Source organism: Artibeus jamaicensis, unplaced genomic scaffold (assembly GCF_021234435.1).
Source record: "Artibeus jamaicensis isolate MK-2021 breed Jamaican fruit bat unplaced genomic scaffold, CSHL_Jam_final scaffold_2172, whole genome shotgun sequence".
Classification (NCBI taxonomy): domain Eukaryota; kingdom Metazoa; phylum Chordata; class Mammalia; order Chiroptera; family Phyllostomidae; genus Artibeus; species Artibeus jamaicensis.
The window spans coordinates 2,959,026-2,985,967 of NW_026522031.1; the positions used below are offsets into that span (position 1 = coordinate 2,959,026).

The window sequence follows — 26,942 nt, forward strand, 5'->3', positions numbered from 1 at the left end:
CATTCAGGTATTGGAGTTATGTACAGAAAGAACAGGAAAGCCCTATTCATAAAGTTTCCTTTCTGCCTCTAAACGCGCTCCCCAGAACCAGTCGACAGCTTTGTGTGCACTCTTCTCTTGGCTCCCTATGCTTTTGCATTTACTTATATGTTTTGCAGAGATATTTATGTATTTTTGACACAGATTTGATTATACCGTATATATAGGGTCTGGCAGAACTAACACCTGCTTGGTAGGGTAATAATCTGGGTGTAATAATTTATAGTTTTAATTTGAACATTTTATCTAAAATGCCATCTGGTGTGCTTGAGTGTGATGTTGTTATGTTACCGAATTACATGCTTATGATTTTGTACTAAAAGGTTTTGTAGTAAAAAAAAGGTTGTTACTTGTGCCAGACCCTGTATTATTTTATAATTTGCTTTTTAAATTTAGGGCATTTAAATTTACCACATTATTGTATTTTTAAAATAGTTTGCTTCTGTTTAGATGATCACATGATTTTCTCTTGTCAATGTTATAAATTGCATTAAAGGATTTCTTAACTTTGAACCATTCCAGCTTTCTCTGGATAATCCTTACTTGATTATTATGCATTAATTTTTTAATGCACTAATGACCTCAAATCTAACATTTAATTAAAACTTTATACATCACGTTTTTAAGTGAAACTGTCTTACTTAATTGTTCATTTGGACTTTCCTTGTCTAGTTTGTGGTTAGAATTATTCTGGTTTAATAAAATGAGTCAGGAAAGTTTCCACCTTTTCCTCTGTCCTTAAAAGACATAGACATATAATATGAGAATATTCTATTCCCCAAATTGTCTGGACAAGATACCACTCTTTTAGGGAAATATCTTTGATGACTTTTTATAGTTTCCCATGGCTACTGGTCCATTGAAGGTTTTCTATCTCTTCTCATTTGCATTCTTTAATATTTTACTCTTTACAGATTCAAAGTGCATTTTCACGTGATTGTCAAATATATATACAAATAGTTGTCTCACCATTATTATCTGTGTTAAAAAGTCATATGTTGTTCCCCATTTTTATTTCTAACCATGTTCACCTTCTTTTTTGTCAAAATAGGATTTGATAAGAAAAATTCGTATTTCTTTGATCTTTTCCTTTAGATTCATAGCCAAACTAAGAGCCAAACATATCCTCCCACCATAGTTCAGTGTGTGGAATTATAGCAGGAATTGATACATGTGCTACCGGAATATAACAGAACATCTCAAAATACCTCTTCATGTCCTCGTATGTGTGCACTTAAATTTAGTTTACAATAAAAGTGGCATTTCCAATCAGTGGTGGAAACGAGGTCTATTTAGTTAATGGTGACGTCTGTCTCACTTACGGGGCTTGCTGACAGCTCCGTGTCACGTGACCTGTGGCAGGGCAGGTGCTCACTTCCTGTTTTCACCTCCACACTGACCTGGCCTAGAGCACTGCTTTTCCTCTTCTTGTGCTTTAGGCTGCGAGTGCCTTTTCCTCCAGAGTTGGTAAGGTCTAGTTTCTATGTTTCAGGAGTCTCACTGACATTCTGGTCTGCCATATTGCACATTTTGCTGTTTTATGATGAATTTATGTATTTTTTTCTTACTGGCATTTTTGTCAACTTTGTGTAAATTTAGTTGGGTGAAGAGGTGGGTGTCTGTGTTTATTTCAACATTTTGAATCAGTCTGCCATCTATTTAGTTCATTATAACAAAACAATTTTTATATAAGTGCATCTGAAAGTGATAGGGCCTTTAGAAAATACCTCCCACCAAACAACGGTAATTTTAAAAATCCATCCTCAAATCCCTCGGAGAAGCCACATGGGATTTATTTTTGACATTGTGAAATTTCTAATGTCACCCTCTGTCCCAGCTCTATCTTACGTTTCTCTGTTTTCCTGTGCTTTCCTTTTCTTACTTTTCAGAAATGTGTTTCTTCCAGCCGTGTGGTTAGCCATTTCCGTGACCCTTCCTCATAAGAAAGTCCAATCCCCTTGGCCCACACCCAGCTCACCCCTGGCAGGGATACTGGGTGCTTCCAGCCTCATTTCTCTTACTCCATGTTCTTGGCACGGTGAACGTGCAGCTTTCCTGAGTCTGCTTGGAGTATTGCTCTACTGTCCCCCTGTCTAACCTTTTCTCATGCATTAGGAATGAACTTACCTTTCACCTACCAGGATGCCCCCACCCCCACCCCACTGGCAGCCCTCTAGGCTGGGTACCAGGCGTGGTGTGGTTCCCTCAGCCCCTGGGCACAATCTACTCGAGCACTGACCTCATCAGACTGTTGAATGTACTACTAGTGGGTACGTGTGCTCAAGGCAAGAACTGTGTCTCATTTATCTATATTCTTAGTTCCTTGTCTGGTAGGTGATTCATGCATATTGGATGGCTAGATAAATGTATAAATAAAAGAAGCATGGATAAGTGACTGAAAGCATTATGAGCCATCTTAAATCCTCCCTGGGGGAAAATGGTTATAAATAAATAGATGTATAATAAATAAATGTGTAATAGTTTTCTTCTTTCACTTCGTGTAATGCTAACTCGGTGCCATTGTCACAGGAAGACTGCCAGTGGCGATATAAGTGCTGCTGGAAGGCTACAGCAGACTCCAATGTCCCCAGGTGCTTCTTCCCCAGGAACTGGGGCTACAAAGTCAGCGACAGCAGCAAAAAAGAGCAAAGCACAGGTGGGCACTGTGTCCCCCATCAGGTCTTTACGACCAGGTAAGTTAACAGCAAAATAAAGGCTAAATGCTCTCTCTCTCTCTCTCTCTCTCTCTGCTCCCTCGCCCCCAGGGCTTACTGCCAGGTTGCATAGGTTGCCCTCCCCATCTCTCTTTGGAAATGATGTCGTCGACGCCCTCTTCACAGCTGAATATCAGACATCCCACCGGCTCCGTTTTAAGGTCAGTTTGGTAGTTCTCACTGATCGTGTCTCTGGAGAAAGCAGGGCCCGTGCAGCGTGGTCTCCTTTACGCACGTCGTAGACGTGCGGAGGCAGAGCGTTCCTCTGTTCCGCTCTGCCCGGATCTCCGGATTTGATGGGCAGGGTAATTTTTATTTGATGAGGGACACGTGATTGGGGGGTTTCTTCTCGCAAATCAGGAAACGCAGGGTCAAGAATGAGAAGCTGTTCGCATTGGGGGCCACATGGGGGTGAGAATGTTTTGTAGCTCTACAGGGAAGTGGTCTTATCTGGACGTGTCCCTTTGTCGTTTTCTTTTCCCTGACAGATCACGGATCCCAATAACATGCGCTATGAAGTCCCCCATGAAAATATTAAGCCATTTAATGGCACTGCTGGTGCCGCCAACTTGAGCTATCATATCCAGGTCACTGATAAACCCTTCAGCATCAAAATAATGAGGACGAGCAACAACAAAGTCTTGTGAGTTTTTTGACACTCTTTGCATGTCTTTGGAATACACGGTCCCAGAGTCATTCATTCTGACTTCCTGTGGGCAGGCGAGGCGATCGGGTAATTATACTTGGGAAAATGATTGAAATGCAGAAAAATGTCAAAGCTGTTAGGACCAATTGTTAACACTGTTAATTTGTCATGATTACAAACCAACCAAAACCTAACATGCAGTGCCCTGCTTTGCCAAGTTATATTAAATAATTTCATGTTCACATAGGCTATGAAATAGGGAATTTTGTCATTTTGGATAACCATTCACACTGGGACTCAGCCTCACTGTGCATCATTCCAAATGATGATTTCCTGAGAAACTTACCATCAGGCACCTAATGCTAGCCTGAGCTTAAATCACAAATTTCACTAGAGGAATTACAAGCATCAGTGTCAGTAAAACCTGCATTCAGATGCTGGTCCCCATAGCTCACCTGCCTGCTGTGTGCTGATGTACAGCATCTCACCTCCCCAGTCTCAGTTTCCTTGTCCAGAGAAAGGGCATTAGGACATCACTGTGGCTACGTGTTCCGAGGTCATGCTTGTAAAGCACCCAGCATAGTGTATACATAAAGTGGATGTACGGAAAGCATAAGGTCATGTCTGTTCATCCCCCCTGAGCTTCTGGTCTTGCATGCAGTGCTATGCTCCTCTAGAATGAAAGAATCAGAGACACCCTAGACAGGCCTTCTTCAAAAGCATGAAAGTGGATGGTAAGACCTGAAGCCATCGTTCTCGAAGGGTAGAGGATGGAAGCAGAGAGAGACAGCGGTAACTCTCACCCTTACTCCACCGCCCAGGTTGAACACAGACATCGGGCCCCTCCTGTTTGCCCAGCAGTACCTGCAGCTGTCCTTCCGACTGCCCAGTGCCAACGTGTATGGGCTGGGAGAGCACGTGCACCAGCAGTACCGCCACAGCATGGCCTGGCAGACCTGGCCCATCTTCACCCGAGATGCCACCCCCACCCAGGTGAGGGCCCCTCCTCCCCACTGCTTGCAGTGAGAGAGGGGCCTCCTAGCTTTTCAGAAAGTAGCCTATAGGTGAGGTAAGCTACAGAGGAAAGTGACTTACAGAGGGGCATCTGTTTGCTGCTTTGCCCAATGTAGACTATGTTGGAGGGTATTTGTTCTTCTTGAGGTGTATAGACTCACAATACTAATACAACAATTTTTAAAAAACATTTCATGTTTAAATAAAATATTGTTTAATGATTGCGTCATAGCTAGTTTGCCTTCCTCTTCCTCCCTCCCTTCCTTCCTCTTCTCTCCTACCTTTCCTCCTTTCTTCTTAGCATTTTCAATTTAATCTGCATTCCAGCAAGGTGCTGATACCAGAACTTTTCCTGGCTATAATTGTAAATCATAAAAATGGCCCGATTTGGCCTAGTTCTGCTGATCTTCTCTACTTTACACACCATGCTGATTCTTTTTCTTCTCTCCCAAAATTTAGCATAATCGGTACTGTGGCCCTGTATACCAAGGACTGATTTTGCAACATCCCACAGGGAGCTTCCGAAAAGCTTCCTGTGTATCATAATCTCATATCTTCTATTCCCACGTCACTTACAATTACACACACTATCTCTTTTTATATCAGTGCCCTCATCAGGGCCCTGTGGCAGGTTCAATGTATTGTCTTCATTTTAAAAAATTTTAAACTTCACTACTATCTAGGCATCATATGTTTATTATAGAAATAGTAGACAATACAGTTAGGCATAAAAAGGAAACACAAATTTTCTCATAATATCATCACCTTCTACTAAGATTTTATCCTATGTCATTGCAAATGTTTGCCACTTTTTCAACAGTAACTTGATTGAGGTGTAACACATACCACAAAACTCACTTGGGTGCACAGTGCAGCGATTTCAGTGCTTCTATGAGCTGTGTGGTCATCACCATAACCCAGGTTTAGAAAGCATTCATTTCCCCAGTGGGATCCCTCTACCCTTTGACATTGAACTCCTGTGTTCAGCCCTGTGCCGTCTCCTGCCTCAGACAGTCACTAATCTGTTCTCTGTCTCTATCCATCTGGCTTTTCTGGTCATTTCATGTAAGGGAAGCAATGCCATATAGGATCCTTTGTGTCTGTTTCTTCCACTTCACGTTTATGAAATGTACTCATGGTATTGCATGTATTAGCATTTTGATTCTTGTTATCGGAATATCCCATTGCATCACGCACACAGTGATGCTACCATCTTCACATCTTTTTTGTACAATGCTAACTGCATCCAGTGTCGACCCAGTATATGTTGTGTGTGGCTTTTGATGTTGCTTTGAGGTGACTAAAAACATTTGAGACTGACACTATTATTTCTTTCCATTTGTGTTGACAGGGCTTGATTAACCTGTACGGAGCTCATACATTCTTCTTGTGCCTTGAAGACACCAGTGGCTCTGCTTTTGGGGTTTTTCTGATGAACAGTAATGCTATGGGTAGGAAGCATCTCTTTATCTTGGCAGGAGTGTGTTTGGGGAGCTGCTTCTGTAAAATTGATTTGCATGGTGAGACTGGTGTTTACCAGGAAGCATATCGGACCCACTGTTGTCCTAAGGAAACTAAAAATAGAAGGTGGTTAACCTGCCTGCAAATCCAGCTCATGCTGAAAGCTACTTTTATCGAAAACTGCTTCAGGGGTCTCTTTTCATGTTAGGCTTCCTGCAGTATTTTGTAGATTGCAGGGTTCATTGGTAAACATGTTCCAAAGGTGTCCATAGATCTCAACATGCAAACCATGCTGTCCACTGCATCCCCCACCCCTTCCCCACTCCAGAATCTTCCCCCTTCAACTTCTGGACTAAGGGTGCTCTAATGAGGTTGTATTTTTCTTTTTAATTGTAGGTAAAATCATCCAGTAAGGTTTTAAACATTGTTTGATTACATCACTAGCATATCCCAGACATTTGAATTTTTAATATGGCCAAATTATTAATTGAATTTATTCTTCTTAAAAACATCAATTAATTCCTTGTTGGTGTTGTATTCATTTAATATTTTGATAAACTTCAGCAATCATATAAAGGAACAACTGTGATTTTCAAAATAAGTCTGAGACTGTTTGGGGTAGCTCAGGTATTTTAAATTCTGGAGAAGAACCTATGTGCAGACATGAAATCCTAATAGCTCTTATTTTAACCCTTTCAGAGGTCACCCTGCAGCCTGCTCCTGCAGTCACCTACCGCACCATTGGGGGCATCCTGGACTTCTATGTGTTCCTGGGAGACACCCCAGAACACGTGGTTCAGGAGTACCTGGAGGTGAGGCTTTGCAGTTAGACAGTCATTATTGATTTCTGGTAGAGCCCAAGAAAAAATAAAATTGGGGGGTAAATCATAGATTACAAATGTTGGGATCGTGAGTCTTTCATTCATCGTATGTTTATTCTGATGCACATTTATCGAGTGCCTTCTGCATACGAAAGAGTCACTATGCAAAAGGGTCAAGAAATGCACAACAAGGCAGATGCTGTGCTTTTTTCAAGATGAACACGGTGCATCCATGTATGATCAGTCATTCCAAAGATCTGAGGCTACACATCAGCAAAGTTGATTCACTCATTCAATTAATAATAATTTAGTGAAAAGAAACTATGTAAAAGGAACTGTGCTATTTATTTTGAACTCACACTATAAGACAGGAAGGAACTTTAGACATCATTTTGGCCAAACTTTCTATTTTGCAGACAAAAAACTCAGGTATTGAAAAAGGTAGCGATTTGTTCAAGATGATGCATAAAGGTGTATGAAATATAGTCCAGGTGCCAGCCAATTTATAGTCCATTAGGAGAAATATGGCGGCCTAACATAATTATCATTGGAAACTCCTTATAATAGATACCATGACTGAGGCACAAATAAACTATGGACTGCAGATGCATGAAAGAAAGCACGGTGCTGAGGGGACAGTCCTGTGGGAAGAGAAGGGCTCTCACAGAACATTATAGGACAGGACTCTGTCTGGGGTCTCCTCAGAATGTGGGCTTGAGTGACCTGCAGACTTGGGTTTCAAACATGCCGCAGCAATCCTTCACCATCCCACACTGAATCCTATCAGTCCTTATTCCTTGGCACGCACAAGTACCTGAAATTCTCTTGGTCATGTGTTTCTTTCCTTCAAGCTCTGTGTGAGCAGAACTGTTAGCTTTATGCCACCATATCCCAAGTGCCTCTATTAGCACCTGTCATATCACCAACAATGAGGAAATATTTATTGTGTGAATAAATGTCACTTCTTCCCCACTCAGTGGATACTGTTATTCAAGCATGTTATGCAAATTCCATCATTTGCTGGTGTTGCATCTGGCTCTGGGAGTGTACTTAGTACTTGGTAAAGAAAGATGGGAGCTGTGGAATCTTGCAGATTACCCTTGGCATTTACTCTGGGCTCTGATTTTGGATCTGAGAGCTTAACAGAAAGTGAAATGGAGCCAGGGCTGTCTGTGTCGGACATGGTGCTACAAACAGTGTTTATTCCCAATGCTTAGACACTCCTTTACGTTTCTAGCTTGTTGGACGACCATTCTTGCCTTCCTACTGGAATCTTGGGTTCCAGCTCAGTCGCAGAGGTTATGGTAACATTGAGGGGTTGGAAGAAGTTGTAAACCGAACTCGGAAAGCTGGGATTCCATATGTAAGTTGGAACTTCTCTTACGCATTTTGTATCTTTTATTTTTTGTATTTAATTCAATTTATTAGTTAAAATATACTGGGTAGATGGGTAGATGGATGCATGGGTAGATGGAGGAATAGATAGATAGGTAGATAGGTAAATAGATAGACAGAACTCCTCTTATAAATTTGCAAACTAAACCTATGTCATCATGGAATGAACACAGTTATGGAGTCAGATGGATATGATTTTGAATTTTAGCTCTTTCTTTTCTAGTTTTGTGCAATGTTGGGCCAGTTAATGACCACCTCTGTGTCTTAGTTTCCCTCTTTACGAAGTGAAAATCTAAGACTTCCTCTGGTGGGTGGGTTGTGAGCAGTGCTTTATTCTATGCACATAAAGCATGGAGAACAGAGGATGGACCCCATCAGAGTGGGCGGCTGTTCTGTAAGAGAAAGCAGCTCCTGGGTGGCATGGTTAATGAGTGCTGATTATGATGATGGCAACTTATGGCGAGTTTCTCATAGCGACCTTGAGTACTCCTTCCGGGTCTAGCAGACTAATTTCGAAAGCTCTGTGGTTGTAAAGTATTTGTGATGTCCAATGTCCACTAGTAAATAGAAAGATCATTATTAAGTGTATAATATTCACAAAGCTCCCCCCTGAGGATGCATGATATGTAGTTAATGAAGTTACCGAAGCATTTTATGTGGGGCTTGACCTTGGGAACTGTGAGGCAAACAGATGGTTGGTTGATATCTGAAGGAAGACACTGCAGCTGGCAATGACTTTGGCCTGGTCTCAGGAGTATTTAGTCCCCTTTCAGAGTAGCAACAAGGTGAAATTTTTCTCATGAGAAAACCTGCTCACTGCGTTGTTTTGTCGTTAAGGAGAAATGATTATATATTTCATTTTACTTCTCCCATGTCTGCTATCTGCAAACCCCCAATTTCAGGAGGAATCAGGCCAAATCTTGCCACATCTTCACTGTTTTCTAAACTACTCTCTTATTCGTGGTTGGCCCTCACTGACTGGCATTTTGTAAATGGAGAAATGTAGATGGTGCATGGGAAATAGCTTCCCTGAGGTCACTGCAGCTGGCCAAATGGCAGGACCAGGATCCACCAACAGTCCTTTTGGCTACAGGTGGTGGTGGTGTCAGTCTCCCCTCAGACCTCCGATGGGGAGGGCTTGTCTGAGGTCTTGCTGGTTCTGAAACAAATGAGCTTTTCTCCCACAGATTGGATCTTTCCCACCATATGGCTGTGGGGCGCCCCTGGGTCCTAAATAACTGCTCAGTATTAGAACAGATGGTGCTGCATTAGCAACAGGCCACAGGCCACATTTTCCTTCAGGCTTGTAAGCCAGAGTCTCTAAGGCATGACTGCAGAAGGAACACTTATTTCAAAGACCTTCATGAGTCTTTGAAGTAGTGGTACAGGGGAACCAAAGAGTCCATGGAATCAAAGGGTCTCTCACCAAAGCCCCAAATGAACCCCTACCCACTCTTGCATGTGACCTTGGGAAATGTCACTTAACCACATTTCAAACTTCTCACTAAGAATAACATCTGCTCCCCACAGGTTGGTATGTGAACACAAAAATAATGTGTGTATGAGAGTTTCATTAATGAAAGCTCTATCCCTTTGTCATTTGTCTTTGTTAATTATTACCCGAGAAGTTTTATAACAGAAGACTGTTTCCTCCTCTTACATTATAGTCTAGCTTGTTGTCTAAGGTTGAAGATAGTACATGGTTATAACATTACTTGTGGGCTCATTTAAACAAACAATGAAAGAGCACCTGTTTTATTATGAGCATCTAAGCCCTCAAATCACAGGGACAAGCCACCCATAGTCCCACTATCACACTCCTTTCAATACCTTATGACAGGCATCTATCAAGGCAAAGAGGCAACCTAAGAGTGCCTGTGTCCTTCAAGAAAGGCTTATTGACCCCTAGGAAGTAGCCATGTCCTGGAAGTTCCAGGATCATTGAGAAAATATGGCTCACATTTTAATGGCCAAGAACCAGAGTTATTGTATCAGCGTGGTAATATTGCCTAGGTTCTAACTGGCCAGCACTCTCTTCCAGGATGTCCAGTACTCAGACATAGACTACATGGATGGACAGAAGGACTTCACTATTGATGAAAAGGCTTTCCCTGGTCTCTCAAGTTTTTCCGAGAACTTACATAAACATGGACTGAAATATGTCATTATCATGGTATGTTGAAACACTTATTTGGTGGCTTTTTTCCTTTAAAATGCAAAAAAATTTATTAAAACAATATTTTATTATCTTGTTTGTTTTCTAGAATCCTGGCATCTCAAACAATTCTGACTACTCTACCTTTATGAATGGAGCTAAAAAGAGAGTGTGGGTGTTGGGTGACAATGGCTATGTCCTTGGGCAGGTAATTTCTCAAAAAAAAAAATCAGAATAAACGACAGTCATTTGGGGAAGTTTGTGCTTTTGGTAGGACAATGGGTGGAAGGAACACCAGGTACCTATCATAGGTGTAGAGGTTTCTGTTATTATTTTTATCCAGTTGATGTAATAGTAGAATGATTAAAATTCTTAAGGATTTATTTATTTATTTGGTTGAAATGTATTTGACATATAACATTGTGTACATTGAAGATGCCCACCATGTTGATTTGATACATTTCACTATTGCAATATGATTGCCCTCATCACCATAGCCCCTCTAATCACATCACAGATTTTCCTTCCTTCCTTCCTTCCTTCCTTCCTTCCTTCCTTCCTTCCTTCCTTCCTTCCTTCCTTCCTTCCTTCCTTCCTTCCTTTCTTTCTTTTTCTTTCTTTCTAGAATGATTAAGATCTAGTCTCTAGAAAGCTTGCCCCTGACCCTCTAATAATACTGAGAGTTGAGAGGCAATATGTGATTAAAAGAAAGTGTTATTTATCCTTAAAGTCCTCTTTGCCTCACAATTTCTATTTCTTTCTCACGACAATAAATTCAACTGTGATAATGGAGCAAGATGTAGATGGGCTCATGTGAAACCTATCTTAGCTCATGTACTTTTAGTTTACATGAGACTTACAGAGCCCAGCTTTCATTCTGAGGTTGTGATTTCAGGCATTTAAGTAGGCTGCTTAGAAACTGATTTTCAGGGGCAGTTGAGCTTTTGAAAATATTTTAAATCAAATCATGTAGTCAGCCTTCTCTGCCAGTTATATGTGGGGTCAGCCCTTGAGAATTGGATGATGGGAGATTTACTAAAATGGGTACTTCACCTAAAAGTTCACATGGCTGTACTTTCTGTTGCTCCTGGACAATTAACTTTGCAAAACTTGTCTTTTCAGGGTTATCAGTGACCCCATACCTAACTGCTCACTTAGTTCTTACCATTGACTTTGTGTGCAATGCTTACTTCTGTTAATTTTCTTTCTCATTGGTTTTAACTTTTTCATGAAACAGTAGAGAAGTTTACTTCCTTCTCCAAACCAATAATTTGCTTTTACTATTTTGTTTGATGTGAATTTCTAAAATATCAGGTAGACTGATTTCATATGCAAGTACAAAATCAGGCCACGGTCATGTAAAAATTGTTTTGTTTATCTGAAAAGTAGACTATCCAGACATGTGAGTCTTTTCAGTAATATTCTTATTTAAGTGGTATATCATTAGGAATTTGCACATAATTACAAAAATTTAATTGTAATAGAGAGCTACCTCCAAGTACCAATAGATAACAGCAATTGTTTGATCTAAGATGTTGGCCCAGATAGTAGTGCTAGAGGTGGTGTTGGTTAATTATGAAGGAATTTGGTTAAAATGAATGTTCTAGGGCCTGCTCCAGGTACCATGTTGCTGTAGGTGATTACTTTGCCACACCACCTGTTCCCTGAGATTCAAAGTTACCTGTGTTTATTATATGGTGCCCCATCACCTACAACAAAGAACCAGGAGATAGATAGATAGATAGATATAGAGAGAGATACTCATTATACTGGCTGAACGTCATATTGTCCCTAAATGACAACCTATAAATTTGTTGGGAAAATAAGCAACAGTGTATGTACAAAAGCAGTATCCTGTTAATTCAGAATTTTTGGCAACTTGGCTATGATCATGTCTTTGTGCTATTTGTGGAAAATGTTAAAATGAAATCTTTGACAGAAATAGATAGGATTAGAAGTTAGAATATGAAATATTTAACCTAAGGGGCACAAGATTCATGTAACCATTTAAAAAAGATTGTTTATATGCCTCAAACCAACATCTTATTTATAAACAGCATTATTCAGAGCAAGTTTTAGATGATCTTCAATTAGCAACATATTAAACAAAATCAATCATTCTTTTCTAAAATATTATCTAGTTAGACTTTCTAGTATTTTAAACAATTTTCTCAATTGGCCTGACATGAAATTTTGCTTTTTTTTAATCATAGAAAAACAGCATTTGATGGCTTTTTTCTATGATGGTTTCTCATCTATATAATACGTTGTTTTTCCTTTTTTCTTGCTTTGGTTCCTTGCATCTATTGTAACATTTAGTTTAGGGAGGAGAGTCACCAATCGTGATCTAAAATGGTGAGTTACATGGGGCTTCCAGTAGAAGAGTCAGTAGCCAGCAATGAATACATGAGTGACCCGTCCAACAAACCACCTGGCCTTCTTTGTCCTTTAGGGGTATCCTGGATGGACAGTCTTTCCTGATTATACAAATCCAGTCTGTACTCAGTGGTGGACAGAAGAGTTCCAAAGATTTAATACATGTCTGAAGTTTGATGGAGTATGGATTGTAAGTCGTTATTCCAGGATTAAACTTATTTTAGAGACAGATACTTCAAATTTTAAGTCTAATTTGTAATAAAATAGTTCACTTGTCATAGTGATATTAAAATCCTTTTACTTAATGCTGGGTTTATATGCAATAAATTAGATACCTCAAAACTCTGGATTTTTAAAAAAAGATGTTATTTATTTATTTTTAGAGAGGAAGGGAAGGAGAGAAGGAGAGAAATATCAATGTATGGTTGCCTCTCATGAGTCCCCTGCTGGGAACTGGCCTGCAACCAGGCATGTGCCCTGACTGGGAATTGAACAATGATCATGTGGTTCACAGGCCCGTGCTCAATCCACTGAGCCACACTAGCCAGGGAAAACTCTGGATTTTTATTCCCAGTCTGCTACCAACTGGTTAAGTTCTTTTTGAGAAAGTCTTTTGCTTTCTCATGGCTTCAGCTTTTTGCTTCATTAACTCTCTTTTATCTTTAAAAAATACTATTTTATTAGAAACTACAGGTACTATTATTTGTAGCAATGGTTCATTAAAATTCAAGTTAAATTATTAGAGAAGAATTTAGTGGGTACCTTTTAATTTTTAGAGAACAGGAAGTGGGGAAGAGTCTGAAATTTGAAAAAAAATTCTCTGTTAGCAGGATTATGCATCACCTACTTTTAATCTTCTTTAAAGAAATGGATTTTATCTCAATTGTGTCTTCTTCTTGTACTGCATTAAGCAGAATAAAAGGAAAAATTATAAAATAGAATATTACCCTATCTTAGGTTCTTTAAAATAATACTGAAACCATATCAGTAACTATAAAATCATAACTTGTAAGAATCAGCCTATGAGATAGTATTTCTTAATTAACTGACTGCAATCAATGTGTAAAGGTTAAATGTACCTGATATCATTTAGAAATGAAAGGTACCTTAGATAAAATCTAATCCAAAAGATGATATGCTCTGGTTTTTCTTCAGATCATATTACTGGCCTTTTACAAAAGATGAAACAGAGGTCAAAAAAATTTAAGATTACTTAAGATCCCCAAATCTATTAATAAGAGACCCTAGCTATCCAGCTTCTAGTTTAGTAAACATTCCTGAACAGCTACCTGTTTATCAGTGACTCTTCCACTCTATGTATTTTGTGTCTTTGAAGGAATTGGATGAAGTCACTAACTTGCTCCCAGCTTCTGACCGTAGTTGTGAAACCAACCAGTTGAACTATCCTCCTTTCACTCCTCGTAAGTTTTTACCTGTTTGCTATGATGCAGGTATGAGACATCTAAAACCACCTCAGTGGAACTCAGTGTGGCCAGGAGCAATTTTCCTTCTCAGTTTAAGGGACCCTCCCCCCCACTGAAGCCTGCTGACCACCCCTTCCTGGGGACCTTGCTGCATTGTTTGTCCTCTGATTGCCTTTTCACTGCCATAACCCAAGGGCAAGCACATGGTGAAGGTCATGTCTCCCATGGCAGTGCCTCCTGTCTCAAGTTCTACATGCTCCCACCCTGTTCACTGCCATTAAACCCCTTTAAAATGGGTTCAAGTTTAAACTTCATGACAGTGTCAGAATACTGGAAGTACACATTACCTTCCATTGGAGTAAATCTGTAATTTGTGTGTGTGTTTGTTTAGCTCATTACCAACAGCATCGTCAAAGGTTCCTGCTAGTCCTTCCTATTTTGAATCCCATTTGCAGTCCAAGTCAATTTTCCAGGCCCTGATTTTGAGAGAATGCGTGTGTGTGTGCAACAGTATATTCTTTGCAGAAACAAATGCACTCCAGCATCTCAGTGAAGTACACACTACAAGTTCATTTTCCGTTCGTATAATACTCCACTGTGAAAGGTACTGTCATCCACACAGTGACTCAGGAATCTAGTTAACTTCCATTGCCTGCTTCTCCTTTCTGGAGTCTTTTGTTTACAGCTTCTTAGGTAAAGGAGAAAGAGAAGGATAGTGGGAGCTTTATGGAAAGGCCTGAAAGTGCAGTGAATTCAATTTGCTCACATTTTTTTGGCCAGAATCCAATCAGACAGTGTCTACTAAACTTCAAGTGAAAATGTAAATATAATATTATACTCCCAGGAAGAAGACACAGATTTGGTGAGCATCTGATCAGTTTGTACCAGTTTTCTTCTGGTCTTTCCACTTGTACCCTCGGAGAAAGGTTTAGCTGTTCCTATACCCTGTTAGGGCACTGAAGGGATGAAGAACTTTTCAGGAGAAATCTTGACCTCAGACTGTTGAACTTCTTGCAAAGTCTACTGTTTCTTTCCCCTGCTTATTCTTTATTCCTCTCTGCTCATTCTTTGTTCCTTGATTTTTTTTCACTGTGGATTAGTTTATCATTTTTCTCCTTTAATCTCTTTTTTAAAATATATTTTATTGATTATGCTATTACAGTTGTCCCATTCCCCCCCCCTTTTTTTATTCCCCTCCACCCTGCAAACCCCTCCTGTCCACATTCCCCACCCTTAGTTTATGTCCATGGGTCATACATATAAGTTCTTTGGCTTCTCCATTTCCTGTACTATTCTTAACCTCCCTCTGTCTATTTCGTACCTACCTTTTATTCTTATTATTCTCCTCTAGTTTCACAATCTTCTACTTGGCCCAAACTAAGTTGCTGTTTTGCTGCAGAACACTGCGATCTCATTCACCTTCTGTCTGCTTCTGGGAAGCACCCACTTCCTACCTCCCAGCCTTTTTTCTACCTGCGCAGGACGAGCTGCTCAGCCTCTGGTCTACTTTTTACCTTTCAGGAATAGAACATATGCTTTAGCTTGAAAAAGATTTAGGTGTATGACCTTTGCCCATGGGACAGTTTTAGTGTCCTGTCTTCTAATTGAAGGGATTGTGAAACTCAAGCCACAAATTTTGCCATGCCAGAAATATAACTGTCTTTATAACTTACTGTTTAATGTGATTCCTCACTTTGAACCCTGATTCAGTTGGGCTGGTGGGAAGACTCAACCTCAGTCATTCCTGGCTCCACCTCTCTCTGGAACTGTGCCCAGACTGAGGTCCTATGAACAGGAAGGCTTCCTGAAGGAGGGGAGGTGGGTCCCCCCAGGTATTGGTCTGGAAGAAGGAGAAGAATGAGACTGCAGGCCTCAGAATAGAAAACGTTGGGCATTTTAGGCACGAGAAAGGGAAAAGGCAGTAACAATGCTGTTTCTAAAGGCAGCACCTAAGTTCCTATTCATAAAACCACCCATGTGTCATATCTCATATTTTTTTTAAAAATGTGACTGAGGTGAGAATGTTTGGATTATTGGAATGAATATGCTCCCTTTTCACTGCCCTCATATCTGTTCTTTGTGCACTCAACTCTCCTAGATTAAGCTGATGTAGTTAGATGTGTGTGCTTTATTTATATTTTATCTCAGATCAACGTTCCATTGCTCTGAGCTTGTTCCAGGTCGCCTCCACTCAGCACCATTCTCTGTGAGCTCAAGAGAATGCAAATTAATTTTAATGATTTGTCTCCACAAGGGGCTTAGTGTCTGCCCCAGGTAGGAAGAGCATTTAGGATAGGATTTAAGATCTGGAAAGGGTTTTGTCGGGTGGAGATTGGTGGTGAAGGTCTGGCACCGGGAAGCACACAGGGCAGTTATTTTGTGCGAGTTTGTTGACAGGGAAGGGGCTTGCTGACTGGTGTTTCTCCACAGGAGTGCTGGACCGCTTGCTTTTTGCAAGGACCCTCTGCATGGAAGCCGAGTTTTACTGGGGCCTCCACTATGACGTCCACAGCTTGTACGGCTACTCCATGGCAAGAGCCACCGATGCGTAAGCACTCGATTCCCGCCTCATTCCAGATATGGGGAGCTGGGAGGTGGAGGGTTTCCCTGGTCATCTTGAAGTATATTTTTCCAAATATGTTCTGTGCTTGCAAGAATCTAGGAACTCAGATCTTACAGGCTGCTTAAGAGGGCTTCTCACACATCCCCTTGGTTTCTGCACAGGATTATTTTTGATTGGCTTGTGCCTAAGAACTTGATACTAGCAGGCAACAATGTGCAAGGTATTTAGAATCCCTATCTGGAAGTCAGCTCTTGCTTGGGTTCTGTTACTGAATATGCTATGGTCGTCATACTAGGGTTTCCTGACTTAGCAAGTAAAAATACAGCACACCCAGTTAAGCTTGCAATGGACATACATACACTAAAAACTATTCATTGTTTATATGAAATTCAAGTTTACCTGAGTGGCCTATATTTATATGGCAATGTTATACCACACCCTCCAGGCTTCCTTCCCTGTTGCCTGCCCCAGTCTCCCTCTCAATTTTCCCCTCAGCCCCAAAACACACATATTACCACCCCACCACCACCACCACCACCATCACCACCAATACCCCCACCATCACTATAACCATCACCACCACTACTACCACCATCATCATCACTACCACCATCAAGACCACTATCACCACCACCACCACCATCAGCGCTACCAGCATGACCACCACCATTACTACCACCAGTACCACCACCACCATCATCACCACTACCATCAGCACCACCACTCAATAGGAAAGTCTAACTAAGAGACAGATGCTTCCTGCAAAGGATTCAGTCCTTTTCACACCTTGTCACATGAATTTTTTGCTAATGACTTTATAAATGGAGGACTAGCTCCCTGCAAACCCTGACCAAGTTCCTTCCTTGGAAGGTGGTAAAATATAATCATTACACCTAGAAGAGAAGAAATTCGGGGCTAAGCTTAAGAAGATTTTAATTTGAATGTACAAAACAGATGAGGTGACTTAGGAAAGAATGTCTTGGTTTTTCTCTTCTTACTTCCTTGTGTTTTGTTGTTTCTAGAACTCGATGGTAGGATGGGGACAGAGAGACTTTGATGTCTTTATAGAACTTTTCTCAGTCCTTTTACTTGACTTCTCTAGGGTGCATGACATCACTGACCACTCCTTTGAAACTCGGTTCCTTTGGTTCCGACACACTGCTGTTGTTTGGCTCACCTGCTCTGTTCCCAGCTGTCCCTCTTGACCTCTGTTCCTTTTCAACCTCTGGATCTTTTTCATCTGCTCTCTCACTATTGATAAGCCTTAGGAGTCAATCCCTAGACTCCTTTTTTTTTATTCTCTGCCAATGCAAAGGTAATTTATTTCTTTTCAGTTTTTACTATAATTTATCATGATCATTTTAAAGTCTATAATTTCATAACTTTACAGCTTAGGTCTCTCCCTGATTATCAGACCCAGATATCCACAACAACCCTCTGATCTTGTCTACTTAGATGTCTTCTTGTTCCTCCAATGCCATTCACCTTACTCTGTTACCTATTTCTGCCCCATCTCCACAGACTGGCTAATCATTTCTGAAACAATTAAACTACCTATCTTGGTTGGTAGCTACACCATCCCTATCTCCCAGCCTCCCAAATGAGAAACTTGGTATCATTCTTGAGTTATTTCTTCCCATCACACCCTCTTTTACAATCAATCTTTAATCCTTTTAATTCTAAAACATTTCTATAACTATCTCCTTTCTCCCTGCTGACACTCCTTTCCATCGTCAACACTCACACAAAGCTTACATGAGTTCTGTGACTACTAGTCTTCCTTTCCTGACTTTAGCTTTATCTCCCACTCATCTGTCCTATTCTGTTGCTATTTGAAGTGTGGTCCAAAAACCAGCCACATTAGCATCACTTGGAAATATATAAGGAATGCAGCATCATAACCCTCACCTTAGACCTTGGAGATGAGCATCTGAGTTTTAGCGGGATTTCCAGGGGTGTTAAATGTATGTGAAAGTTTCCACAGCACCACTTTCTACCACTGTCGAGGTGATCTTTCTGAATCACATGCCTGCTCATTGCTCTCCCCGATGAAAATCTGCTCACTTCTCTCCCTAGTGAAAAACTACTTTTGCCTTGGTATCTTCTGTATAATAAAAGGCACCACCCTAGCCAAACCTGTAAGGCACTTCATAAAATAACCCTTTCTTAGTTTTTTTCTTTCATCTCTGCTACTCCTCATATTTTATGCTGTGGCAAACATAACTGCTTACTGCTCCTGAATTGAAAGCTATTTTATTCTTTCATGTTTTTGCCTGGGTGGCTCTGTCTACATGGGATGTCCTTTCCCGCCCCATCCATTTTGCAAACATGTACTTATCTTTAAAACCTCACCTCATGTGTTAATTCTGGAAACCTACCTGACAGGCCTAGGAAGATGATCTCTTCCCTCTGCCTGTATCTTGTGCTCTCCCTGTTCATATTGCACTGCACTAAATTCCAAACACCTGTATTATACTTTTTATTCACTTTTTTCCCTTGCTGCACTGTAAGTTCTTTGAGGGTACAGTCACCCCATGTGTCCTTAGCCTGAGGAATTGGGTGTGTCCTAAAGGCATGGTCATTAAATAAATGCCTGGCCTGAGAAAGAGAAGAAGGGCAGGATAGGCCCAAAGGGACCTGGTGACTTAGAGGCAGAGACAGGTCCTCTTTTGTTTTCTTGCACTCTTTTGTCCTTGTGACTTAACTATTTTGCTGGCTTGTCCAGGTGAGAGAGTGTCCTCATGCAGTAAATGCAGACGTTTTTATTTCGATAAATGAAATGCTTCTCGAAGAGAGACCCACATCTGATTTTATCTTCTCTTTTCTGACTTCTTTCTCTTTCACTTGACCTTTCCTGATGAATAAGACAGGTCTCTCATCTTTGGAATGAGAGTGTTAGATCGATGTTTCCCACATCCCTTTTTCTTCTGATCTATTTCGACACACAGATGCTTCTCTCTGAGACTGGAAGGTGGGGAGAGAGTGAGTAAATGGCCAGGGTGAGAAGGAAAGAGTAAGAGAGTGTGTGTGGAAGGAAGAAAATATTCCAATTACTTTATTGTTGGAGTCTCCATGTGATAAAAATGCTATATAATCATAATGGGGTTGGTTAATGAGTCCTAATAGCTATGGTTGATAGTTAAAAGGTCAAAGTTTCCAGAGAACAGTGGAGATAAATGGAACTTGGCATTTGGGCATCAGATAGAGTTGGTTAAAAAGCAGACAAGATTCTCACTCAGTGGGATCTGGCCATCAGGAGAATTTAAGCCATAAATCTAATGAAGATTTGGCTCAACCTTAGCAGGAAGTACAGCTTAGGGACAGTGGTTACTGGCCAACTCTGATGACAAAATTTGCTTTCCTGTGGCCTAAAACCAGAAGGAAACCAGTTTCTCTCAGAGATCAAGACCTGACTAAATAGACCAAACCTGAGGGATGCAAAACAAAGACTTGGGCATGTCTGAGCAAAATTTCTCCTCTGAGCCAAAATAAAAAACAGACCGTCCTTTAATCCGTGTAACCCCAATGGCCCAACTAAATAAACCCTCAACTTGGATAACTTCATTCCTGTTTCAGTTTCACTTTATGCCACTTGAAGGTGTTTCCTTTATGACAGGTGATTGCAGGGTGCAGTAAACCCTCTCTAGCCAGTGGTGATAAAGGCAAAGCATCATTAGTCCTGATCAAGGAGAAATGAGGACAGGAGTCAGATAGTGAGTCCTCTCCACTGCACCCTGATAGTTTGCTCATTAAATTGTCAGAACAGGGCACTTCATTTTCCTAAATGAGTCTGTACTTGCAAATTACCCCCCCTTTTCCCATTATCAGTTGTCCTGCATGTATGACTCCCCATGACATTCTCAGGGATACAGAGACGGAAAGCATTGGTGGTTGTGATAGTGTTGCCAGGAACAGCCCAGGGCCTTTGGGTGCACTTGCCTCAGACCATGTGTTGGAGGAAAAGACAGAAGAGCTTGCTTGTGAAGAGCTAGAAGTGACTGTGGCTCAGCTATCACCACCCTCCTGCTGTAATATCGTTCAGTTTTAAAACATTAAAAGAAGATGTGAACTGTTTAGGGAAGGAGAGGGCAGGGAGAGGCCTATTTGAAAAAGCATTCCTAATAAAAGCTAGAAAAGCACCTACATCTCACTGTATGTTATCCCACCTGCCCCCCCCATACTTTCTGAATTCTTTGTCTACAACTCCTTTGCTGTACTTTCTATATAGTTGTATTGGACAGTTGTATTGGATAGGTAATATTTTATATGTAATTCAATGAAAATATGTTATATTTTAGTTGCTTTTAACTTCATTAAGAGTATCATATGCTGTCTTCTGAGACTTACTTGTTTTAATTGATATTAGTTTGTGCAGGTTAAGATCTCCTGACATTGGGAATTTCTAATAATTTCTGAAGCTTCAAAGGAGCCCAGATGGTACACAAATCTTCTCTCAGGCAAGCAGCAGGTACAGGTTCTGACCTTAGCTGGTGTTGAGCTAAACAGGATTATGAATGGGCAGCAAGGCACCTTTACTTCCTGCTAAGGTTGAGCCAAGGACAATGTCTACCCAGGGACATTGGAAATTTTTTTTCTAGCGGGAGAAGGTGAAGGTCAAGAACCCATGGTTCCAATGTATTGTTGACCAAAAGGGCAAGAGCAAAATAGATCCAAGATGCAGAAAACATAATCTGGAGGACAGGAGCCCAGAGAGAGCCCTTAGGGGTGCTAAACTGTAGAGGCTTGTACTCTTTCATCTGAGGTCTGAAACCTTATCTAGAAGTGAGATAGAAGTTCTTAAAGAGGCAACTTTAGTCTGCTCACCTTCATGATACCCTGCCGTCTTTTCTCAGTTTGACCGGAAACCTCTGCTGCCTTGGGAACTGGTAAGCTGCACACACTCACAGCTCACTTCCCATTCAGTTGGCTGTGCTCTTTTTCAGGGCCCTGAAGAGTATCTTCCCTCAAAAGAGAAACTTCATCTTATCCCGTTCTACTTTTGCCGGATCTGGCAAGTTTGCTGCTCATTGGTTGGGGGACAATGCAGCCACCTGGGAGGATCTCCGATGGTCCATCCCTAGTATCCTTGAGTTCAACCTATTTGGCATCCCCTTGGTGAGTTTCACCTTGGAGCTTTCACCCTTTGTCCTTGGACACTCTTCCCAGTACCCTTCTTTGAGGTGTTTGAAAACCAAGGAGCGTACGTCTCACTGTGACATGCACTGCGAAAGTCCATTTTTGTTATGTGGTGTGAACTGCTTTCTGAAGATTGGATAGTAGCGTTTTACCGCTGGGTTGTCGTCCATGGAATCTCTGAAATTAGGAAGAAGCCTCCACAAGTGAAATGTGTTAGTATCACAGAAAAATTCCATTAACAGAGCATCAGTGAAATTGGGAACTGCATATTGGGGATGAGCCCTTGATTCGACCGTCGGTCTTCCTCTCTTCAGCCGGTCCTTGGTGGCACACTTGTTTTATTCCCCCTTTTGGCTGGGGGATTTGCCCTGAAAGCCTGAGACCTCTTGAAGCATGGCATGATGGGAATGCGAGATTCCCTTTTCCCTTATCTCGCAGGTATACAGTCAATGCTTTCTCCTCTCTTGCTGACCACTGTGCTCATTCACATGTGTGTTCATTCTCCAGGTAGGTGCCAATATCTGTGGTTATACAAAGGATGTCACAGAGGAGCTCTGCAGAAGATGGATGCAGCTTGGAGCGTTTTATCCCCTCTCTAGGAATCACAACGGGCCTGGCTTCAGGGTAAGGTCCCCACGAGAAGTGACAGAGACTTCTTGGGTTATCTAATCTATTTGTTGTCAAAGAGATGTTGAAGAATATTCTCTGAGTTGGCCCTAATTGCAGCAGCAGAATAGGTAAATTTCAAGTGATAGACCTAAAAAAGCATGGTATGGGGGTGATGGTATGTATGGACTCTTGTTGGAAACTCACCAACGAAGGTGAGAAGGGTGGTTGAAGTTCCCACAGTGTTTCTGACACACTTCTATTACCTCCTATATAAGGTGGACAATTGGAATTCATTGATACTTCAACCAACACAAGGAAAACCACTCCTAGATACAGGGGAGCAAGGGGAAAGGATTTCAAGAGGGACAGGCGTGTGATCTGAACATTTTTTTTCACCTTGTTGCAACCTTTTTATCTTTCTGTGAATGGTTCGAGAGACCACTTCCCACTACTTTTCACCACATATCCCACCTTTCTCTTCTATCCAAAATTACATTTTTTTGATAATTTTGGCAAGCAGATAGAAATGGGTTCAAGGTCCCTCTTAAGGAGATGCGTATGGTGACAGTACGAGCAAGTCAGGTGGGAGGCCCTTTTTTTTTTTTTTTTTTTTTGCTGCTCCATTATGCTCTTTAATGGCCTGTGGTACCTTTTTTTCTAAATATATTTTATTAATTATGCCATTACAGTTGTTCTATTTCTCCCCCTTCATTCCCTGGACCCAAGAAGAAACACACCAAGGCACATCATAATTATATTAGCCAAGATTAAAATGAAGGAGAGAATCCTAGAAGCAGCAAGAGATAAGGGGACCCAGTCACCTACAAAGGAGTTCCCATCAGACTGTCAGCAGATTTCTCAAAAGAGACCCTGCAGGCAAGAAGGGGAGGCCCTTTTTTTTAAATGAAGAAATCTGCTAATTGAGTGGTTTAGCTCCTAATAGGCTCACTATAATAACTCACTGATAATCATTTTAGCTGCAGTTCTGGACTTTATCCAATGTCATATCTCTGACCTGGGAGAGATTTGTAGTTGGATCTTCAAAGGATTTTATCCCCAGGCTGTTCCTAGCCATTTGTGATCTAGAAAGAGATGGACTCTTCCTGATTTCTAAGCAAGGGGCTGGGAGCAGGGAGGGTGGATGCTCTTCCTGAAGGAGTGGCCCGGAAGGACTTTTGTCAGTAAGAGCATGCAGTCACCCAGGCTGCCTGGGTACAGGGCTGGTTTTCTTCCCCCCCAACTAGTGCTGACCACCCAGGGCAATGGGAGCCACACATGGAAGCTTAGAAGCAGGTCCAAAAGGCACAAAGAAACAGGAGCAACTATTTTAAATTTATTTTATATAACTCAATCTATCCTGAATATCATTTCAATGCCTATTTTATACAAAATATTAATAATAAATGAGTTATTTTATATTCTTTTCTTTCTATACTAAGCCTTCAAAATTCAGTGTGCATTTTATACTTGTAATACATCTCAGTTTGGATACTATATTTGCAGCAGCTGGAGGGAAATGCAGTCCCACCAGAACAATAAAGTTGTGTTTCATTGAAAAAATATATTTTACATTGATTCAATTTTCAGGTTTATATTTAAAATAAGTACAATTAAATGTAATTTAGAAGTTTAGTTCCTCAGTCTTACTAACGACAGCTCAAGTATTCGGTAGCTTCACATGGCTTGTGGCCGTCCTGGGGGGCAGGGCAGCTCTAGGTCGTCTCAGTTGGAGGCCGGGGTGACACTGGAGTATTATTTTCTTCAGTGTTTGGCCTCAGGGTTTTCGCTGAACCCTGTATTGGGGCACTAAGTGGTCTCACAGAGTAGTTCTAGTTGGAGAGGGAAATGGGCAACTTAAGAAACAAAAGAAGGGGATACATTCAGATAATTTTTTTTCTAAAATTCAGTCCCCATAATACACTACAGGCTGGCAAGTCTAAATATATGCACCACTTTCAAAGTACAAGGCAAGTGAACAAAATGAGGGAAACTTTATGTTTCTGGGTCCTAACACAATTAGATTTCCCTTGTGAAGGGTTGTTTTATTCCTCCTAGCTAAAATCTGCTAAAAATTCTCTTCATGATTGCTTTGCACTTTGTGTATTGAAGAACAAATAGAGGTCACTGTCTTGGGGACAGAGAAAGTAAAACAAATTTTCCTGGTGAAAACATTATACGAGAAACCAGACATAAATTCCGAAGATTGTAGATACATAGCCCACAAACATAGACAATGTAATGAAGGCCTGGTGGGGATGGAGTCGGGAATGGAAGACATCTGTAACAATATCAACAACAAAAAATAAAATAAATGGAATAAGTTATGGGATATAATGCACAGCATAGAGAATAGAACCAGTAAGAGAATAACTGTGTGATGGCAGACAGTTCCTAGACTAACGATGGTGGTCACTTTGTGACCTGTATGAATGTTGAACCACTATGTCATACACCTGAAACTAATAGATTCTTTATCAACTTTGATTAAAGTAAAATTCAAAAGATCAATAAATAAAATTTCAGATTCATAAAAGAGCATGGAAAGAAGACATGGATTCTAGACCGTGGTGGTTAGGCAATATGCGGCTTAAGGCAATGGGTTTCAAATTCTCTTTATTCTTATTATTTGCCAAATGATGTAGCTCGAGAAACCTCAATATCTGAAATCCACTGGCGCAACCCTGAGGGGCAGAGCCCACGCTAGGCCCTTTATCTGCTTGGCAACCTCTGTAGGTTCCTCTACCACCCCGAAGCTGCCACAGACTGATATCCAAAGACACCATCAAATTTAAACCCTGCCACTTACTTGCAGTTCACCCTGGGAAGGTCACGTAACCTCTGATGTGTTTTTCTCATCTATAAAACCAAGGGGCAGGACCCAGCTCCTTACAGTTCTAGAAATGCTTTGACATCTTCAAGTTCCATAACATAACTCCTTTCGTATGTGAAAGCTTCTGATCAACAGGAACTTTTAAAATACGATGGAAATGTTTAGTAATTACTTACGGTTCCTTCTAGGACCAGGATCCTGCAGCCTTTGGGGACGACTCTCTGCTGTTGAACTCCTCCAGGCATTATCTGAACATCCGCTACACCCTGCTGCCCTACCTCTACACCCTCTTCTACCGCGCTCACACCCTGGGGGAGACCGTGGCCAGGCCCCTGGTCCACGAGTAAGTTTCCTGACCCTCGAAGACATCCTTTCAGATCGTAATTCTACTTCCCTTGTTAGTGCCAACAAGGTTCACAAGGACCTCGTTACCATACAATGAGCTGCCTGCCAGTACTGGGGGCTTCACCTGCCTTCTCTGTTTTCCAGGTTCTACCAGGACCCAGCTACGTGGGAGGTGCACGAGCAGTTCTTATGGGGGCCTGGACTCCTCATCACACCGGTTTTATATGAAGTATGTTTATAATCTGAACAGTGGGGTGGGACCTTGCAGTTGTCCTCATGGATCTATAGCTGAATAAGCTGGAACCTGAGTGTCTTTGGCTGCATTTAAATATAACTATGAATATAAAGGAGAGAAAGATTCTGGAAAGTTTGGAAATTAGAAAAATAGTAACTATTGGTTCCACTGCCGGACGAAGAAAAACAATTTCCATTTTGCAAGATTACATTCAAGCCTGTGTCTTTAAGCATATGGATGTCGACAGGGCCCTCAAATGCCTTGGATTGGCCATCTGCCTATGTTTCCCTCTGACCAGAAAGCATGTGAGATGGGGGTTAGAAAGGGGCAGGGAGGGAGAGAGGAGTGCAGGGTAAGAGGAGGGCGTTCCTGGGGAGTTCATGGTGTGATTGGGGCAACTGTGAGTGGGGAAAAGTGGGGGAAAGAGGAGCAGGATCAGTAGTATGCTGATCAGTTTGTAACATGAAAAATCACCAAGTTTCTCATGTCAAAGGCCCTTGGAGCTGGTGTTTTGGCCACACTGTTTCATGGTGGGTCCAGCTGACCAGTGAGTGGTCCTACTGGAAGGCTTTCCTGGGCGTCTGACTAGTTCAGTCTCCTCCCACCTGTCAGATTACACAAGTAACTCAGTGAATGAACTTCCTCTGCATCTCTTAGGAAGTTCAGGAGCCAGGAAGCAAAACAAACTTAACTGCTGGCACAGCTCAGCCTCACTGAGTGTCTGCATTTTTATTGGTAGAGTGGGAAGCTGTTCAGAGGGGCACCTGGAGGCACATGGGGAGGTGTGTGTAAACTGCAAGGAAGTGTGCTAATGTTGCTCATTACTGTTGTTTCCCTAGGGTGCGGATGGAGTGGAAGCATACATACCGGATGCCATCTGGTACGACTATGAGACAGTAAGTGAGGTGGTGCACTTGGCCCAGAGACCTGGCTCTAGCAGAGGACCATTGTAAGGCAGCAACTGTGTTAGGAGCTTGGGGAAGGATGATAATACAAGGTTTTACATTGTAATTGATTGTGGGTGTTCTTCCCTGCGGAAGGCCTTTCCAAAGGTACGATGAAATAATTTGAATAACTAGGGTAGGTTGATGGGAATTTTCATTATGTCCACCTGAGCACTCTGCAGCTGTCAGGACTAGCCATTTGGACGTAGGCTGGGATAGCTTATGGAACAAAAGC

General features: G+C 41.4%; 1 protein-coding gene across 2 annotated transcripts in view; it reads left to right on the forward strand.

The window, feature by feature from the left end:
• Window positions 1-26,942, forward strand: part of MGAM (maltase-glucoamylase) — a 161,387-nt gene that overhangs the window by 90,700 nt on the left and 43,745 nt on the right. Inside the window, exons 3-19 of one of the 2 annotated variants that reach the window (XM_053656616.1) lie at window positions 2,569-2,695; window positions 2,805-2,914; window positions 3,242-3,396; window positions 4,221-4,392; window positions 5,765-5,864; window positions 6,574-6,686; window positions 7,933-8,058; window positions 10,132-10,263; window positions 10,355-10,453; window positions 12,698-12,811; window positions 13,958-14,042; window positions 16,476-16,593; window positions 21,552-21,723; window positions 22,252-22,368; window positions 25,372-25,526; window positions 25,673-25,757; window positions 26,603-26,659. The exons of the other annotated variant lie outside the window; for it this stretch is intronic. Of the exons in view, the coding sequence (XP_053512591.1) occupies window positions 2,569-2,695; window positions 2,805-2,914; window positions 3,242-3,396; window positions 4,221-4,392; window positions 5,765-5,864; window positions 6,574-6,686; window positions 7,933-8,058; window positions 10,132-10,263; window positions 10,355-10,453; window positions 12,698-12,811; window positions 13,958-14,042; window positions 16,476-16,593; window positions 21,552-21,723; window positions 22,252-22,368; window positions 25,372-25,526; window positions 25,673-25,757; window positions 26,603-26,659 (2,037 nt within the window). The remainder of the gene's footprint in view (window positions 1-2,568; window positions 2,696-2,804; window positions 2,915-3,241; window positions 3,397-4,220; window positions 4,393-5,764; window positions 5,865-6,573; window positions 6,687-7,932; window positions 8,059-10,131; window positions 10,264-10,354; window positions 10,454-12,697; window positions 12,812-13,957; window positions 14,043-16,475; window positions 16,594-21,551; window positions 21,724-22,251; window positions 22,369-25,371; window positions 25,527-25,672; window positions 25,758-26,602; window positions 26,660-26,942) is intronic. 2 annotated transcript variants of the gene reach the window in all.